This window comes from Stegodyphus dumicola, chromosome X1, assembly GCF_044657685.1.
Source record: "Stegodyphus dumicola isolate Sdum_Otavi_A_Nest chromosome X1, ASM4465768v1".
In the NCBI taxonomy this organism is placed as follows: Eukaryota; Metazoa; Arthropoda; class Arachnida; order Araneae; family Eresidae; genus Stegodyphus; species Stegodyphus dumicola.
The window spans coordinates 231,857,495-231,877,170 of record NC_140780.1 but is presented as its reverse complement, the minus strand read 5'-3'; the positions used below and the strand labels follow the sequence as shown (position 1 = coordinate 231,877,170).

General features: G+C 32.4%; 1 protein-coding gene across 6 annotated transcripts in view; it reads right to left on the bottom strand.

Annotated features, from left to right (window-relative positions):
• Positions 1 to 19,676, bottom strand: part of LOC118188650 (E3 ubiquitin-protein ligase RNF13-like) — a 173,379-nt gene that overhangs the window by 79,583 nt on the left and 74,120 nt on the right. For all 6 annotated transcript variants that reach the window (XM_035359148.2, XM_035359147.2, XM_035359146.2 and 3 more), the window contains 2 exons: positions 10,315 to 10,437; positions 3,679 to 3,775 (listed from right to left, as the gene is read on the bottom strand). In XM_035359148.2, coding sequence (XP_035215039.2) covers positions 3,679 to 3,775; positions 10,315 to 10,437 — 220 coding nt within the window. The remainder of the gene's footprint in view (positions 1 to 3,678; positions 3,776 to 10,314; positions 10,438 to 19,676) is intronic.

Below are 19,676 nucleotides of genomic sequence, written 5' to 3'. Positions count from 1 at the left end.
TACTTGCCAACCTATGACACTCAAAAATCAGGAGATTTTTCACAATGTTAAAAAGACTTTTTAAATGATAAAAATATAGTTTTTAATAATGAATTAACTTTAAATAGTTACTAATTCTTAAATGCAAGCAACACAAAAATACACATAAAAAACATTTTTATTACTTGCATCGTTTAAGAAAAAAAAAAGACACTTTAATCAGTTTTCGTACAAATGTTATGAACATTGGCAAATTTTGCTTTCGTTACGAAACTTCATAATTTTGTTCATAGCAATTGCCACATAGGCCTGCTTTCGCTAATAAAAGTTTTTCTAATGTCTCATCACTAATATTAGATCTAAATTTAGTCATCATTTTCGCAACAACATCCCTTCCTTGAAAGTAAAAGATATCTGCTCCCAATACTTACCATGGACCATTATGTATTTCTTTAGATATCATTGGTTCTTTAGTATCAGCTTTTCTGCAAACTTAAACATGTTGGACAATTCAGTACCAAATATTCAATTCCTTTTGACATTCCTGGTCAATATAATATTTTTCTTGCTTTGATCATGCATTTTACTACTCCTAAATGACCATAATGAATTCTACTTAACATATATTTTTGTAAACTTCTTGGTACAACACAGGAGTTTTTAAATATTAATCCATTTGCTTTTGATAGTTCTCTGAAGTTAAAATATGGTTTTGCCAGCTCTGAAACCATACATTTTCCATCCAGTTTTAATTAATTTTCTTAAAACTTGTAGTTCATCTTTTTCTGTTTCCAGTTGAAAAACTTTCATTTTGCCTTTAGACATTGGTATACATTCTACAACCAATCCAACATGAGTTTCTATGTCTCCTTCAAAGAAATCAGATCCTTTCTCAGTGAATGATTTTGATAATGCACCTGCTATAAAAAGTTCTTTTCCTGGTTTATATTTTATCTCAAACTGATATGGCTGTACTCTTATACGCATTCTTTGTAATCTTACTGGGCATTTATTTAATGGCTTTTTGAAAACTGATTCTAACTTTTATGGTCACTTTCCACTGTAATACATTTTCCAAATATATACTGGTGAAATTTCTCACAAGCAAATACAATAGCTAAAGTTTCCTTTTCAATTTGAGCATAATTCTTCTGTGTATCTGTTAATGCCTTAGATGCATATGCTACTGGTAAATTATTCTGCAGTAAGACTGCTCCTAGTCCTTCTTGAGGTGCATCTACAAATAAAACTACTGGCATGTTTATATCATAATACTGTAAAACTGGTTTATTTACTAAGACATCTTTTAGTCTTCTAAATGCTTTTTCATGTGTTGCATTCCAGTACCAGATAACTTTTTTTTTTCTACAAATCTCTTAAACATGATGTCAATTCTGATACATTAGGTATAAATCTAGAAACATATGTAATCATTCCTAGGAAAGTTTCTAATTCTTTCACATTTTTTGGTGGTTTTATATCTAGAATACCCTTAATTTTGTCTTCATCAGGTTTTAAACCATCTTTAGAAAATAAATGTCCCATATATTTCACTTCATTCAGCCCAAATTTACATTTATTTAAATTAAATTTAACATTCTTTTCTCTGGCTCTGTCCAACAACTTTTTTAATCTTAAATCATGTTCTTTTTTATCTTTACCCCCAAACTAATAAGTCATCTATATATATTTGAAATGCTTCTAAACCACTAAAAATTTCAGAAAACCTTCTGGTGATGAACTCAGTCCATATGGCTGTTAAAATTTATGGAACTCTTATATACGCCCTCATGTCGCCAAACACTCCACGGTGCCATATTACTATCTAAATTTTTTGTCTACATTTCGAACTTTACGTCTAAAATGTCTCCTTCATAATGAAACATTTTAGAAATAATCAGTATCATAATAGAAATAACAGCATAATTCGGTATTGAATATTTTTTTTATGTTTATTTATCATTTATTCAGCACTGTCCTTTCCAAACACATGGATTCAAAGCAAGAAGAACGCATTGAAGTAGAATGCATTATTTGAAAATTATGTCTTAAACTGTACCTGAAAATAGCCTTTTAGTCTCTCTCTCTGTGGGTATATTTATATGGATAGATGTGTGTATATTTATATGGATAGATAAAATTGAAATTGAAAAGCTAATAAGTATTGTGTTGTAAGACCTATTTGGTCTTAAAAATTTTTTTGTGCAATATGCTGCAAAAATTATGAAATAATAAGAAGAAATATTGTAGTGAGCTCGCCAAAAAGTTACCAGGAGCTGTGGCTCCAAGGAATAGTTCAACGCAGTATTTTTAAAAAATAATAACATTGAAGGGTGAAAAAAATAGCCTAAACGCGAAATTAAAATGCAGAAAATAAAACTGTTAAAATCAATCATTGAAAACATGTGAATGGAAAAAAAATACAGTAAAACCTATCGATGTGATAAGTGAAAAGTTAACATATATAAAAACTGAATGACGGAACGAGTTAAAACAAAATCAAAACATATGAAAAACATAATGAAAGCTTTTCTGGACTTAAGTGCAGACCAAAAGATCAAAAGAAAAAAAATTCACTTACTTTTAATGAAGATAAACAATACATTTACATATACAGCATAGCAAAAATGGAAAAGTATTAATTTGAAGAACATATAATTTTTTATGAGAGACCTTCCATCTTAACATAAATCAACTGATTACAATATGCTACAGTTTCATAATTTGAGACTTAATATAACACTCATTGTTCAAGTGCTTTACTCTTTTAAGTTTAGGCTCTCTTCTTCATCATCATCAATTCATAGGTGGCTAGAGAGCCCCTTGTGGGCCAATGCTTTTCTCTGAAGATTTCTTCACAATGACTCTTTGGTTATCTTTGATTACATAAATTATTAGAAAGTCTGACTGCACTGAATCAGCCCATCTCAACCAGTCTTCCCCACTTTCAGAATCCAGTGGGTTTAAACAGCAGTACACTTTCTTTATAATATTGTCACTCCGCATTCAGGTAATGAAGCCCATCCAATTGTTTCAAATACTTTTTATATATTTTAAGATATCAGGCTTTAGGTTACTTTCATTCAAATTTAATAATTTGACCAGATTATTTAGAAAAAGCTTAATTTAAGAAATATGTACTTAAAACAGCAGTATAGTAACTACTCTCTACCTGCACAATAATTGCTGTACCACAGCCTTTAGATGCATCCTTGTTTCTACATGATTGACAAAAAGTTATTTATGTTTTCCATACTCCTGAAATTAATATTACCTAAAATATGTTTTAGTTTTAAATCACAGGGGCATAAAGAAAGTTTTTCATAAACAAAGCCAAATACAATAAATGTTTAACAAATGTCAGTGCTCGTATTTCATTCTCATTAACTATTGGTTATATTAGATACCATCTCACCATTTTTTAGAGTAATAAACTGTATAGAACATAATGCGTAGGAAAGGGATTTTTAAGAAATATTCACTTTTAAAGTTAAGACTTCATAAGTGAGCCAATAAGCCAGATGGGAATTAGTTTTATTTAATTTTTGAAGTACAATTGAGAAATTATATCAGTTAACATTATTCAAAACAATTTGAACTACAAGTGATTACTGTAACATGAATCTACAAATAACAACTACAAATATTACTTTATGACAATATAATTAGTCACAGTAAAATTACGTTCAGAATACTTGCCTAGGTATCTACTGCGTGATGTATACATTCCATGCCACTGACCTATTACATTGTATATTACAGCTGCTGAATAACCAGCTAATTCAGAATAAACCAACTAAAAATGAAAAGAATAAAGATTACATTAATTCTCAGTTGTTTCCTTTTGAATAGAATGCATATTTGAAAAAAAAATTGTTAAAATTCCATTATTCAAAGTAATGCTCCCAAGAAATGAATAGTTTAAATACACTTGGAAAATGTTGATTTTTTATTTTCAGTTCTAATTTTCATATGTATTTGCATGTGGTGATAAAAGTTAAAAATACTATATATAGATACAAATGTTAATATGCCAACCTGAATGCATAAATTTAAACCATTATCTTGAAGCAGAAAACACATACCTGCTTTATATCAATAAGAACAAAACACTTAACATTCTAGTCCATGTTGCCATAACATTTATTGCCAAATGAAGATACACACTAGCGATGAAACACTAAGGGTATTTATTTTGTATCCCCACCCATTATTTTAAAACCAGTTAAGTACTAAATACATAGAGCAGAAAGAGCATAAAATGCTTATGTGAGATACTGATGAAGAAGGATAACCAAAGGTTGAAAGAGTGACGGAGGATAGATAGTGAACCAAAAGAGTCAATGTAGTAAAATATGCTATAGCATAGTGTTCTTATTTAGTAAATAAAATTAAAAAGACAAATGTTGTGAGAGCTATCTTATTAAGAGAAGTAAACATGTAATAAACTGAGGAACTGATACAAAAAGCAAGGAAGCTAATACCTTTAGAATCTCTTCAGACAGTTTAACTGAAATTAAACTACTACAGATGATTAAAAATGATGCTTAGATAACATATGAAAAAAATGTAGCACTACTTTTGCAATAATTTTGTTTGATCACAATAAAGAAAATCTTTCAGTTAATCAGACAAAAAAAAATGGACTAGATTTTTAAGTCCTGCACAGTGACATATAAATTTTAGTAAGTTGTCATGCTAAAAATAAGGCAATGTAGCAGAAGAAACAGTTGACAATCTAAAATGTGTTACTGAAATGTATCTCCTGTATAATAATTCTGAATTAATATGGTGTTCAGCACCAAAAGGACTAATCAGTTTTTACAAAAGCGTATTTATGTAATTAATTATGTAAGTACGAATTAGATTAACGGTTGTTTCCCACATTAGTAATACATTACGATCTCAGTAGTAGTTAATACCCACCAAGAATTGCATTTGATTGATTTAGTTCTTTCACAGCTTGGAAAAGCCAAGTTTAGACAAATTGTTATAATATATAACTAGAACGTTTAAGTACTCTTCAGTTTAGCAAACAAGTCAATATCTAAATATGAAAAACCAGTACTGTATGCAGGTTAAGACCATAATGAAATCTTTTGTTTAGTCAAATACTCTAATACACTATCTGATAAGACGGGTCTTATATTCGAGAGTGTCCTATTTTTAGTAAACTATGAATATTGATTTTACATGCATTCAGATGATTTTGCAGTTGCAGTGCTTTCAAACTGCAAGGTCACCAATGACCACTTCTAAATAATTACACTCATCTTCAAATAATTTCTTAACATAGAGTTAGTTAGTTTATGAAATATCCAAGCAGGAAAGAGATTTTTGATTTAAATGTCTAAATTCATCAACTGCATCACTAATTCTGACAATTCATTCCAGTTTTGAAGCATAATCTGAAACACTACCATCACTTCGATTTGACATGTCATATTTTCTTTTTTTTTAAAAGCGGTTTCATCCAGTTTTTGACTGTTGCCAGTATTCCTTTAACAAGGTTCATGAGAATCCCTTATTATAGGTAAAAGTAAATGACATGAAGAGAAAATATTATTAAGACAACGTTCCAAGTTTTACCTTCAATGTAAAAGCTAAAGGCATTACACTTTTGTATGGAAATTCTGTAGGTTTGATAGCTTTAATGATATCAACAGCCAACTTTGTCCCATGTCACAGACAGCAAAATGAACTAACAGAGGGAAGTCGGTGAATGTTTCCCACATACATTGGTTTGCTGAAAACCAAATCAACAATAGCCGCACCTATACACTACCTATCATCCTTGTTACATAGGTTCCTGTGGCTCCATACAGTTCTTGAGAAAGCTGAGAAGCTGTAGCCTCTGTTTACTCCTCGCTAAAATGGACTGATATTCTCTGGCCGTAGTGGCTCTTGGACGACCTTGCCCAGGCTTTCTCTCGATGGATCCAGTATCCTGAAACTCTTTCCATAGGTTACACACAATGCTGGGCATTAAATTAAACTCTGCATATCTGGACTTGCAATTGACCTGCCTCTAGCCTCCCCACAATCGCCACCTCATTTCATCATCTATACGTTGGTGGTCACTCATTTTTACTGTTCCGATGTGAATTTAACCAGCTGCTGCAAGATGACACCAAGAAATTCATCGAGGTGTGCTAGTGAACGCAATTCGTCTTACTCTTCACGTGCTTCTAAAGCTTGTTTTTCTGCTGTCTCCGCATACACACACGTGTAGGCTTACGTATTTGCCGTACAAGATTTGCATTTTTATCTAGAAGCACAACGTTTTTCCTTCAGTTTTTTTCATGCAATTCAATAAAATATGCATATTCTCTTAATTTATTTCTCCAGTGAATATTAACAAAATTTAAATGATGCTTGCTCATGAGGCAGAAAAAAATTAATGTATATTTAACAGTCAAAGCAGTTATTACAAGGGCATAGCAGCTACTTGAAAGAACCATTTCTTCATGCTCCGCAAGTCGAATAATGCTGTAATTTTCATAAGCTCATCTTTGTACCTCACATTATTTGTTCAGTAAACATGAATTTAATATATTTTGTTCTTCATGGCGCTGCATTTTGGAAAGCCAGCAGTGTGTAAATTGTTGAGGTTTTCCATTTGAACCCATGGATGGGTAAATATGTTGACAATCACAATAGCAGAGAATCTCACTAGAATACCATTTCGCAAACTACAATCCTTTAAGAATTTTTATGAGTATTACTTGCTGCCAGGTACCTTGAAAACAAAGGCATGAATCACTATCTCTGCAGATTAATTATAGATATAAAAACAGAACACATCCCACACATGCACATGCAATGCATGATATTCCGTGAACAAGGCTAAAAGATCTCACCTGCAGCAAATTACTAAGGTGAATTCATACAGTCTGGAAATACAAAGTCTCGATACAATTGTTATATACAGTATGCTTAAAACAATTTTTTCTCTAGCTGCTCAAAGATTCATAGGTAGGGGTGACCAAACATCTTGTTCCAACACCCCAAAAATGTCTTCGGGACGGTCCATTGTCCCGGTTTTACATATTTTACAAAAATCATATTCGAAAAAATACTGCTACTTGTAAGCAAGCAGCTAACTCATTTTACAAAACAGATGTAAATGGTTGTAAGCTTTAAGCACACTAACATACTTGTTTACATTTTCCTTGTGGTGCTGGCCATGCAGTAGTGGGAGTAATTAACCTGTGTTTCGTGTTTTTTCACTTTGCTGATCGCTTTTGTAGAGAACAGCGCTTCGGTTTAAGCTTTGCATCTTTTGAGAGTACATTGTTTGCTCAAGACCTGAAACGCTAGTTTTTTGACTCCTAGCATAATAAGTGTAATATTTTTCACTTTTTAAAAATAATTTTTCAATTTAACCTAATTTTTAAAAATCAAGTTCGTTTAATCCACATTAAAATTATATGTTCCTTATTTTGTAATTTGATAATTGGTTTGTATATTAAATAAGTTAGAAAATTAATATAAAATTAAATTTCATTAATTACTATTTTAATTTTAGATCTCTTGAAATGTCGAACCATAAATGTATGTATAAAGAAGATTACTTGAAAGAATGGAAGTTCATAAGAAAAGGTAGAAACGTAGAGGAAGTAGGATGCGCAGTATGTTTGTCCTTTATTAAGTATTAGGCATGGCGGTCCAGCAGATATTAAGGACCACTTGGAGTTGAAAAAGCATATTTGCGACATATCAACCGCAAGTTCTTCATAAACAATAGTTAGGAGTAACACTAGCAGTGTTTAGCAAACCTAGTTCCAATGAAGAGTATAAAATAAATGCAGCTGAATTGACTACTGCATATATTACAATTAAACATCATTATACATTTCGCAGTACAAATTGCAATAATAAGTTAATAAAAGTTTTATACTCAGATTCAGTAATTGCAAGTAAATTTTCGTCAGCGCGAATCAAAATGACTGCATTGATTAAATCAATTATTGCTCTTCAAAATATTAATATCATTATTGAAAAAAAAATTTTTATGGTTTCACACTACAGACGCTAGCAATCATAAATCAACAAAAATGTTTTCTTTTGGCATCCAGTATTCTGACATGTATAAAGGAATACAATTTAAATTGTTAAGGGTCACGTCTTTGCCAAATGAAACATCAGAGATCACCAATTTTTTTCATTGACACGTTAAAAAAATTTAAATTAGACATAAGTAAATATGTAGCTTTCTGCGGTGATAATGCTAATACAAGCTTTGGAGGTATTCAAAGAAAAGAACCTGCAATATTTATTATAAATTGAAACAAATAAATGAAAATATAGAAAGTATCGGTTGCCCAGTGCATATCATGCACAATACTATACAAACAGCCACAGATAAACTCTCTTGTGATATTGAGGCTGTAGTCGTTAAAATACTTACATATTTTTCAATTTATACTGTTAGGAATGAAAGACTAAAAGAATTTTGCGATGTCGTGGGAGTCCAATATCAAAGTGTATTGTCCCATTCAGGCACACACACGTTGGCTCTCATTGCTTCCTGGGGTAGAAAGGATACTAAAAATTTTTGAGGGAATAAGAAGTTTTTTCTTTCTAAGGAAAGAACTCCCAAATCCTTATTGATATTCTTCAATAATCTCTTGAGTGAAGCGCATCTACGGTTTATTCATAGTCAATCGCATGGTTTTGAAAAAGGAATTAAAAAAATATAAGGTAACAAGAAATGCTACACCGAACTTTATTCAATATTGGAAGAGACGCTAACCATCATTAAGGAAAGGTCCGACGAATGTTTTCTTACAATCAGTGTAAAAAATGTCTTACGAGAGAAAAAGATAAAATATTGCAATCGATGTTGTCTAATTATAAGTTTTCACAAAACCTTATTATGTGGAAGGAAATAAATGTTAGGGTATCAGTATTTTCTTAAATGTTACTTTTAGAAATACCCATTTGGAAGAAAGTTGAGACCACCTGTTTGTATCTCAAAGAAAGAGGAGTTAAATTAAATGATTCACTAATCTTTAATCAAATGAGTAACGTAAAGAAAATATTGATTGAAAAATCTGCAGAATGGAAGAATGAGAATACGCTTTGTTACGAAAAATGGGTGGATTTCTTTAAATATAGTGAGAATGTTTGATGTTTTTAAATGTAGTACGCTGAGGAATATTCCAAAATTTTGAAAATCTGTCAGTATATGTTTTCAATTCCACCTCATAACGCTAATATTGAATGGATATTTTCTCTAATGAACATACAGTGGACAGCCGAGCGAAATCGATTGGACATTTCAACCGTAGGGTCCCTTCTTCAAGTGCTGACGAGTTATGATTTGAACTGCCAAGAATTTAGAATTTCATGAATACATTACTTCCAAACCAGAAATATTACAGCAAGTCAGGTCAACCTAAAAATATGAATATGAGAAGCATTATTTATAATTTATAATTGACGATTTATAATTTATTTTAATTAGTAATTATAAAGCATTAGAACATGATAATTCTAACCATTTATGTACTTATTATATATAAATACATGTGCATATATTTCTGTGATTTAAATTTAATTGTATTGATTCAAATTGTACTTTTTTGTGAAAATAAATGGGAATAAGACTGATGAGTTTTTTTTAGTGTGTTGGTTTTGTGTTTTTGAAAATACGGTCACCCTATCATCTATGGTACTCTGCCTGTTACCATCTGGCAGTTAAAAGCAAGTAACCTCATCGTTTCATCTTAATCTTTGGATATTTTATACTGAAACCGAGGCTGACATTTACATCACTCTGAAATTACTGTCAAATATAAGAAATGTCACTTTAGAGTCCCATTTATAGCGACAGCAACACATTTACCAAATGGAGCAAAACATTTCATTTTAGCATTCAGGAAGGGGGGGGGAAGAAACTTCAAGTGAGTTTAATGTAACAGTTCCCTGAAATAATAAAAGAATTACCCTTAATTTTTTTTTAGCTTCATTTTCAAGGGTATGAAAGTTTCAAGCGACAGCTATACATTTTTGCCTTTGGACATGTAATGATCTCAATTATTCTACTATTCTTGATTTCCTAATATTAATGAGTGTTTTTGTCCCCTCTCCTGATGACCAATGCAAAGTTAGAAAAAGCAGCTTGATAATAAATTATTTATGTAAATCAGTGTCACTGAAAGCATTTTCCGCATGGAAGAAGTCCTAGAAGTGAATGAAATTATTTGAACAATGAAGATTTTTTTTTTAAATGTGCATTGACTACCTGAAATCTACATGTTAATTTTACTATAACAGAAAAGAAGGAATTGATACTAACAAAAATGACTTAGAAAAAACAATTGGGCTTACCTTGGTTTCATAATCACATGAACTTCCAGCAATTAACACAAACCAGTTTAGGGAATTATTTAAATTTGGAGGCGATGTTATGTTACTACAGGCATCAGGTGGATCAGCATTTATTATTACACCCTAATAAAAAAACATTTGTTCTTAGATCAATGAAATATCTGCACAGTTATAAAATTAAAATCGATACACAATTTATTTTACTAATAAATCCATAAAATGAGTATTTAAGATTTCTGTGGTAAAAATGAATCAACTTTTATGCATTACTTAATAAAATATCCCTCCAAAGAATATCTTTAGACAGTAGTCTCAAACTGATCATTCAGAATCATTTTTACGTGGCCTGCGAATATATTTCAATTAAGTACTTGTTGTAAATATGATGCTTATAGTTTTAGGGACATTGAGGTATGGGCTGAGCTTATATGCATGACTGCTATGGAACGAAAAGGAGACAGAATGAACATGGGACAATTACTTTGTCACTGTATACCAAGTGATATGTACTGCATGCCTAAACATGTGACTAGCATAAAACTGAAGAATATCCCACATTGATATAATTGTTAAATTTTGTTTTGTGACCCGAAAAATGGTAGTGCATCAGAACGTTTATGATTCCTTATGTATATATATATATATCAAACAAGGTAGTTATTACAATACAGAATGACCAATTTGGTCTAGAAAACATCTTGCGCAATATGCTGCAAAATAAGTAAATTAGAAATTGTAGTAAGCTCGCCTAAAAGTTACCAGGAGCTGTTGCTCCAAAAAGTTCAACACGTTTTAAAAAAATTAATACATATGAAAATCAAACCATTTAACATGTAAAACATAAAAAAACAAAATCAGATAAAAAAGGAAGCGGAAAATAGAAAGTATCGGTTGCCCAGTGCATATCATGCACAATACTATACAAACAGCCACAGATAAACTCTCTTGTGATATTGAGGCTGTAGTCGTTAAAATATTTACATATTTTTCAATTTATACTGTTAGGAATGAAAGACTAAAAGAATTTTGCGATGTCGTGGGAGTCCAATATCAAAGTGTATTGTCCCATTCAGGCACACACACGTTGGCTCTCATTGCTTCCTGGGGTAGAAAGGATACTAAAAATTTTTGAGGGAATAAGAAGTTTTTTCTTTCTAAGGAAAGAACTCCCAAATCCTTATTGATATTCTTCAATAATCTCTTGAGTGAAGCGCATCTACGGTTTATTCATAGTCAATCGCATGGTTTTGAAAAAGGAATTAAAAAAATATAAGGTAACAAGAAATGCTACACCGAACTTTATTCAATATTGGAAGAGACGCTAACCATCATTAAGGAAAGGTCCGACGAATGTTTTCTTACAATCAGTGTAAAAAATGTCTTACGAGAGAAAAAGATAAAATATTGCAATCAATGTTGTCTAATTATAAGTTTTCACAAAACCTTATTATGTGGAAGGAAATAAATGTTACGGTATCCGTATTTTCTTAAATGTTACTTTTAGAAATACCCATTTGGAAGAAAGTTGAGACCACCTGTTTGTATCTCAAAGAAAGAGGAGTTAAATTAAATGATTCACTAATCTTTAATCAAATGAGTAACGTAAAGAAAATATTGATTGAAAAATCTGCAGAATGGAAGAATGAGAATACGCTTTGTTACGAAAAATGGGTGGATTTCTTTAAATATAGTGAGAATGTAGTATTTTAAATGTAGTACGCTGAGGAATATTCCAAAATTTTGAAAATCTGTCAGTATATGTTTTCAATTCCACCTCATAACGCTAATATTGAATGGATATTTTCTCTAATGAACGTACAGTGGACAGCCGAGCGAAATCGATTGGACATTTCAATTAAATTAGCCGAACTCGACTTCCAAACTGGCTTTTCAAGGGAAATTTTTTTGGTTTGAACATCGAATCAAGCTAACCCCATTACGTGTTTCGCCAAAACAGACAATTGAAACTTTTTCGCTACAAAATTTTTTTAATTTAGACAAAGTGTCTTGGAAAATTTTAATAGTCTCAATTCTCTGTTCCAATTTCCCGACGCGTCCGCACAAAATGACACATTAAGGTGTTAAAATATGTAAAAACTATTCCGATACATCTAAAATCTAGACTAAAATAAAAATAAAAATAAAATAAAAATAAAAACAAAAATAAATAGCGGTCTGCTATTAGTCCTAAATATACAAAAACATACGGGCTGGGCCTGCAAGCTTAAAGATTTATAATTTTATATATTTTAGAAATCTATAATGAAAATCTGTAATTAAAATAAAAGAAAATTAAGATGAAAACTAACAAAGTGGGTCTTGCTAAGACCAAGAAAAAGTTGTAACAAAAGAAACATAAAAAACTGGCCTGTGGCGATGCAGAGCTCTCCCTCTTAAAACTATGTTGAAAAGTAGTTGTAATTCTCTTCTGTGTACTTCAGTCGTGTGACGTATGTAGGGGGGAGCGAAGTTCTGTGGGCATCAGCCAATACGAAAAAACTGACCGTTAGCTGCAACTCGTCTCCAATTATCGAAGGGGGTCGGAAAACTCGGAATATATATATATATGTGTGTGTGTACGATACAAAATATGTAAATAAAAATTACAACTTAAACCAAACATTAATTCTCTCTCTGTTTTAAAAATAGTAATAACTTCCCGGATTGTGTCATTTCTAGATCATTTTATGGCCTGCGCAATGCATGCTGATGACGTAATAATTGTGAAATGAAACTTTTAATTCAAACCAAAACCTTTCTCTTCCTCTCCTTCCATCTTCCATAACTACGCACTTCAGCTTCTCTCTTTGCTCTGCTTGGACGTAATTTCGCTATGCTTGTTCCTATTGCAATAATATCAAAAATGTAAAATGTTCTTCAATAGGCACGGCTAGTGTGCGAAGCGAACTGCAGCCACAAACGACAGTTGCAAATAAAAATGGAATTAAAATCGCCTTGACTGCCAAGTTTTTCAGATATTACGAACTCATCATATTAGCATACTACGCAATCAGAATTCTTTCTCTTCAATATGGATCTAATAGCTACTATGGATCAACAGTGTTCTGGCTTTTCCTTGCATTTATTATATCATATATATATATATATATATATAAAGTAAGAAATTTAGAACTAATATTTCACAAAGACCAGAAATTGAAATTCATAATTAATAAATCTGAAATAATCATAGAAATGCAACAATAAATTTTAAAATGTTAAAACCAAAACATTTCAAATGAGCAAAACCCCTCTTCAAAAATTTTTCTGCAGCTTAATGTGCGAAAATAACTAGGCATTTTTGTGTTTTGTTTTCAAAAGAATTACTGTGTATTTACATATATATATATATATATATATATATATATATATAATTGATACTTCAGGAATCAATCACTAGCTGGATGCACAATAATGCATTTCATACTGATCACAAATGGAAACAAACTGACACAAGGTTTATAAAAGCTATTTATTCGTGCTTGTTGTTAGATGTAATTACAAATAAATGACTATCATTTAGAGTTGTGCATAACTTTTAAATGTTGTTTTCATATGAAAATTTATCTTGATGAGTATAATTATAAATACAATTCTAACACTGATTTTAATTAAGAAATGCAACTGCAAGCCATGTCTTTAACACAGGGGACTTTCAAGATAAACAGGAAAGCTATGTACTTTATGTTATATGTAACATAAACTGAATTATAACTTCATCGCAGGGATATCAGCATTTATTAGGAGAATGGAAAAGCAATCAATCACAATACAGCAGCAATCAACATTACTACAACTCTATAACTGAAGTTCAGAGCTTAAAGTTGGCAGACTGCTCAAAAACATAGATGGCTTCATTTAATTCTCTGAGAGGTGAACACAAGCTAATAAAGAAAAGGAAATCACATTAATCATTGCATCTCCTGACATTCGGAGGCATAAAATATACAAACCCCTCCTCAATGATTATTCTTTAGTAAAGCAAAATAACTTACCTTAAGATGCATAAAAACAATAAATAAACATATAATATGAAATTACACTTTTAACATAATCCAAGGTTTTGCCTAAAAGCTTTTAGTTTCTTTGGTCCTAATGGCTTTGTTAAAATGTCAGCAGTCATTTCATCGGTGTGCAGATATCGAAGTTGGTAATTTTTACTTTTAATAAGATCCTTAACAGAATGGTATTTAGTGTCTATATGTTTGGTTCTTCCACTGTCTTGTTCATTGTTTAACATCTTGATACAACTTTGGTTATCCTAATAAAAAATGCAAATGGTGTCCGTTTCATGAAAATCTTGCAAAAGTCTTTTGAGCCAAACAGTCTCCTTTGCTGCCTCGGCAAGCGCTATAAATTCTGCTTTGGTTGACGACAGTTACACACAGTTGTTTTCTGCAGTTCCATGTAAACACACTGCCTTGATATTTTAAGAAATATCCGGAGTTGGATTTCCTATCGGTAGGGTCATTTCCCCAATCTGCATCTACATAACATAACAACAAATCGTTTTCCTTCTCGTTTATATTTCCCAGACTCAGTTTGAGATTTTTGGTTAAATATCTGAAGTGCCTGTTGACTTCGATCCAATCGGCTTACGTTGGTTTTGACACTCTTCGGGCTAAGATGGAAACAGCAGCTGCTATGTCTGGTCTAGTATTGACTGCTAGGTACAGTAACAATCCTATTACACTTTTATATTCCTCAACTTTACTGTAAGCTTTTGCATCTTTCCTTTGCTTATAATATCCTGGATCAATAGGAAACGTAGATGTTTTACAATCGTTCATGTGATACTGTTTTAGCTTTCTCAAAATGTAGCTTGATTGGTCTAGGTAGAAGATTCCCTCATCGTCACATTGAAAACGCATGCCTAAATAGTAATGAAGATTTCCCAAATTTTTCACTGAGAAATGTTTACCAATTTCGCTTTCAAAACTTTCAAGTGAATCCTCTGTGCTTGCTGCAACGACCATATCATCCACATGTACAGTGATGTATTCAAACCCTTCTTTATCCTGTCTTGTATATAAACAAGGGTCACTTTCACTTCGTTCAAATCCTTTGCTTAAGAGAATTTCATTAAGTTTTCTGTTCCATTTATTCACCCCTAGCTTGAGTCCATATAAGTTCTTTACAAGTTTACAAACTTTATCACCTTGTTAAAATCCGGGAGGTTGCTTCATGTATATATCATGAAATAAATCTCCATTTAAATATGCTGATTGGATATCATAATATCTTACTGCCATTTTTCTTTTTCCTGCTTTGGTAAGAAACATTCTCAAAGTAGTTGGCTTAACTACCAAAGAAAATACTTCACCATAGTCATGACCATATATCTGCTGGTATCCTTGAGCAACCAGTCTAGCTTTATAACAAAATACTTTTCCATCACAATCTCATTTCGACTTGTATACCCATTTGCAGCTTATAATCGTTTTCCCTTCAGGTGCATTTGTCAAAATCCATGTGCGATTCAACTCAATTAAGTTGGATTCAACTTAATTAAAATGGATTTCCATTTTTCCTTATTGACACCCGAACAAGCTTCATAATATGATGTTGGATCTGCTGCTTCCTCTGACTGTGCTGAGAATGAACTAATATTATATCTCACAGGCGGTATACCTTTGTTTTGCCTAGGAGATTGGCTCAGTTCTGTATTTTCAGAGATATACTCCTTTTCTGAATTAGCTTTAATAATAGTTAGATCTTCTGTATACTCATGTTTATCCTTAGGATGGGGATCTTTTGGTAAAAATGTCACATCCCAACTAATTACAATACTGTCGGTATTTGTATCCCGGAAACGATAACCTTTTGTTCCTTCTTCATATCCAACCATGATTCATTTAACAGACGTGTCGTCAAGTTCTTGTCTCTTCTCTTTCGGTATATGCACATATGCTGGAGTACCGAATGCTTGTACATGTGCTAATGATGGTTTCCTTTTATGCCATTTTTCATAATGTGTAACTTTAAGTTCTCTCATTGGCAACCTATTTTGCAGGTAGTTTGCTGTAATAACCCCAGTACTTGTTTGGAAGATTAGAGCTTTTTAGCATCGCTCTTGTCATCTCAATTAATGTACGATTCTTTCTTTCAGCGATCCCATTCTGGTGTGGAGAATAAGGAACAGTTTTCTCATGTATTATTTCATTTTCTTTCAGCAAATTTTCAAAGTCGTTGCTAGTATATTCCCCTCCTCGATCTGATCTCAGTCCTTTTGGTGCTTTCCCAAACTGTGTTAATACTTGTTCGATGAAGTGTGCGATATGTTGTTTAGTTTCTTCTTTATGCTTCAGAAGGTAAACTTTAGTGTATCCACTATACTGTTAGTATATATCTTGCACCACCTGGAGTTACAGTTTGCATTGTCCACAAAGATCTGTATGCACCAAATCGAGTATCTCGGAGGTTCGAGAAGTAGACGTTCTTGGAAATGGTTCTCTACATGCTCTGGTAGCAATACGATCCCTCACATATCAATTCAGTAGAACAGGGAGCAATATTCATACCTTCAGTCATAGATTCATTGCACATCCTTAAAATATCAGCAGGATTTCTATGACCTACTTTTATATTCCAGTCGTGAATGCATTCCGTATGGACTTGTGTCTTACGAAGAGCATGCTCACTTTGCTTAAGAACATACAAACCTCCTCTGATGTAGCCGGAAGCTATTATATTATCATTGTTCACAATATGGCATTCTCTACCTTTAAAGTTCACTTCATATCCATTATTTGTCAGCTTCTTTACGAATAATAAATTTCCAGATAGCTGTGGAACAAAACGCACATCTTTGATCGTAATCTGTATTTCCTTATTTTGATTATATGATACTTTATCAAGCAATTACCTTTTCCCTGACTAAGCACTGTATATCCATTAGCTAAAGTTATTCGCTCAGGAACAGAATTACAATCAGAACTGCTGAACTGAGTTTTGTCATTGCACATATGAATGGTGGCTCCAGAATCGATACACCAGTAACCATGTAAATTATTCACACTTGTAAAGCAATGGTGATTAGAAACTTGTTTCGCTTCATTAATGTCACTTGAATTCAAAATTGCGTTGACTTTTTGCTTTTTATTATGCTTAAGCTTCCATTTCGCATATTTCCTGATGCAACAAATTAACGTTCTGAAATTTGCTCACCTAGCGCTACTAGTCGATCCACAATAGCTTCCATTTTCATTAGATGATCGCCCATTTGTTCTTTATTGCTGTACTGCAAATTACACAGCTTTTTCAAAAGACCAACATTACGGGACAGTGTTCACTTTTCATATGGTACTGTTTGAGAATATTCCATGCCTCTTTCGCAGTCGTACACTTTCTTATACATCCTAATTGCTTATCTTCTAATAAAAGTCCTATAGTTGCTCTAGTTTTTCGATCTTTGGAAATCTACTTTGCAGTTATTGGAGATGGAGGTTATGTAATAATAACATCCCATAAATCTTCCTTAATCAGCAAGAGTTCCAGTTTAAATTTCCAGGTATTGTAATTTCGGTCATTCAGCTTTTCGATGCAGACGCAGTTTAAATCCATAGCCGCCATTACATAACTGTTAAAGATGAAAGAAGAAAACGGAAGTTATCACTGTTAATCAATTTTAATCCAAAATACTGATTCTAAATATTACCATATGCCTTTATGAAAGACTTCTCCTAATTTGCTGGGTGCATAACCTGTTATATATAACATAAATTGAATTATAACTTAATTGCAGGGATATCAGTGTTTATTAGGAGAATGGAAAAGTAAGCAACCACAATACAGCAGCTATCAACATTACTACAACTCTATAACTGACGTTCAGAGCTTAAAGTTGGCAGACTGCCCAAAAGCATAGATGGCGTCATTTAATGCTCTGAGAGGCAAACGCAAGCTAATAAAGAAAAGGAAATCACATTCTTCATTGCATCTCCTGACATTCGGAGGTATAAAATATACAACACTTTAGAAGTAGTGTGGGCAATAATTCATGGTGTGCATGTTTTATTTATAATAATGAAATATCAGTTACCAAATAATACAGTTTGGGGGGGTCGACATTTTACATGTGGCAGGAGAGAACTTAATTGTTAAGAATTCTACTTTGCAGATGAAAATGGATGTTGTGCATGAGAAGATGGGCTCAACACCAGAAACTGATTTGAATCACCTTGCAGAAAATGAGAAGGAAATTTAAGGGGTGGTAAGAAATTTTTATAAATTATTTGATTCTAAGCCCTGTTTCTGCCAGCTCATTAAGCACCAGATCGATACTGGCAGTTCCACCCCTGTTAAAACTAAACCATACCGCTATGCTAAAATAAAAGAACACATTAAATGCTTAACAAAAAAATTATTATCCCGACTAGTAGTCCTTACACAAGTCTGGTAGTCTTATGCTGAAAGAAACACAGCTTTCCACGTTCAGATCCGAAATCATGGCAATTCGTTGTTGACAAGTGCAAATTTAACAGTATCACAAAATTTTGTGTATACCCCCCTGCCAATTATAGATGAACTTATTCAAAAAGTTAAATTACATGACTAGGCTCGACCTGACATCAGGCTATTTTCAGACTGCTGAAAAGCCCAAAGATATTGAAAAGACTGCCTTCATTACGAAATCAGGCGTATATCCTTTTTAAGAATGCCGTTTAGCTTATGTTGATCTCCGCCAACATTTCAGAGAATGATGGTATAGTTTTAAGACGCGTCCTAAACAAAAGTAATTTTATATAGCTCCATGGGACATAAATACTAAAACTAAAACAACTGACAAGCATGTAAAACATCTAGAAGTATTTTCCTTACTAAATGAAGCCAGTCTCAAAGTTAATATCTGAAAATGCAAATTTGCAGCTAAAGAACTTGGATACTTTGAATAAAAAAATTTAAAAAAAAAGGCATAGACACAGAAAATACTAAAATGACAGCAATCAAAAATTATCTGCACCCCAATACTGCAAAGAAACTGTCACCATTTTGGGGCGGGTGCCCCATTACCTTTCATTTATACATGACTTTACCCAGACAGTTGAATCTGTTGGTTACAAAGAGGAAAAGAACCTGATTCATGTGGATGAAAAAAGCAAAAACTGCATTTCAGCAACTGATACAGGCATTAATCAAAGCTCCTGTGTTCAAATTCTAGAAATGCGATCAAAATTTAGAAATGGATGCTGATGAATCAGACTATGCAATTGGCATCGCTCTTTCGCAAATAGGCAGACAGCTGCCTACTTTAGTATAATGTTGAATCCAACTCAGCAAAATTACACAGCAATTGAACGGATACTCTCACCGTACATTTAACAGTACAAAAATTTCGAGTGTACTTTGGAAGAGCCTCAGTG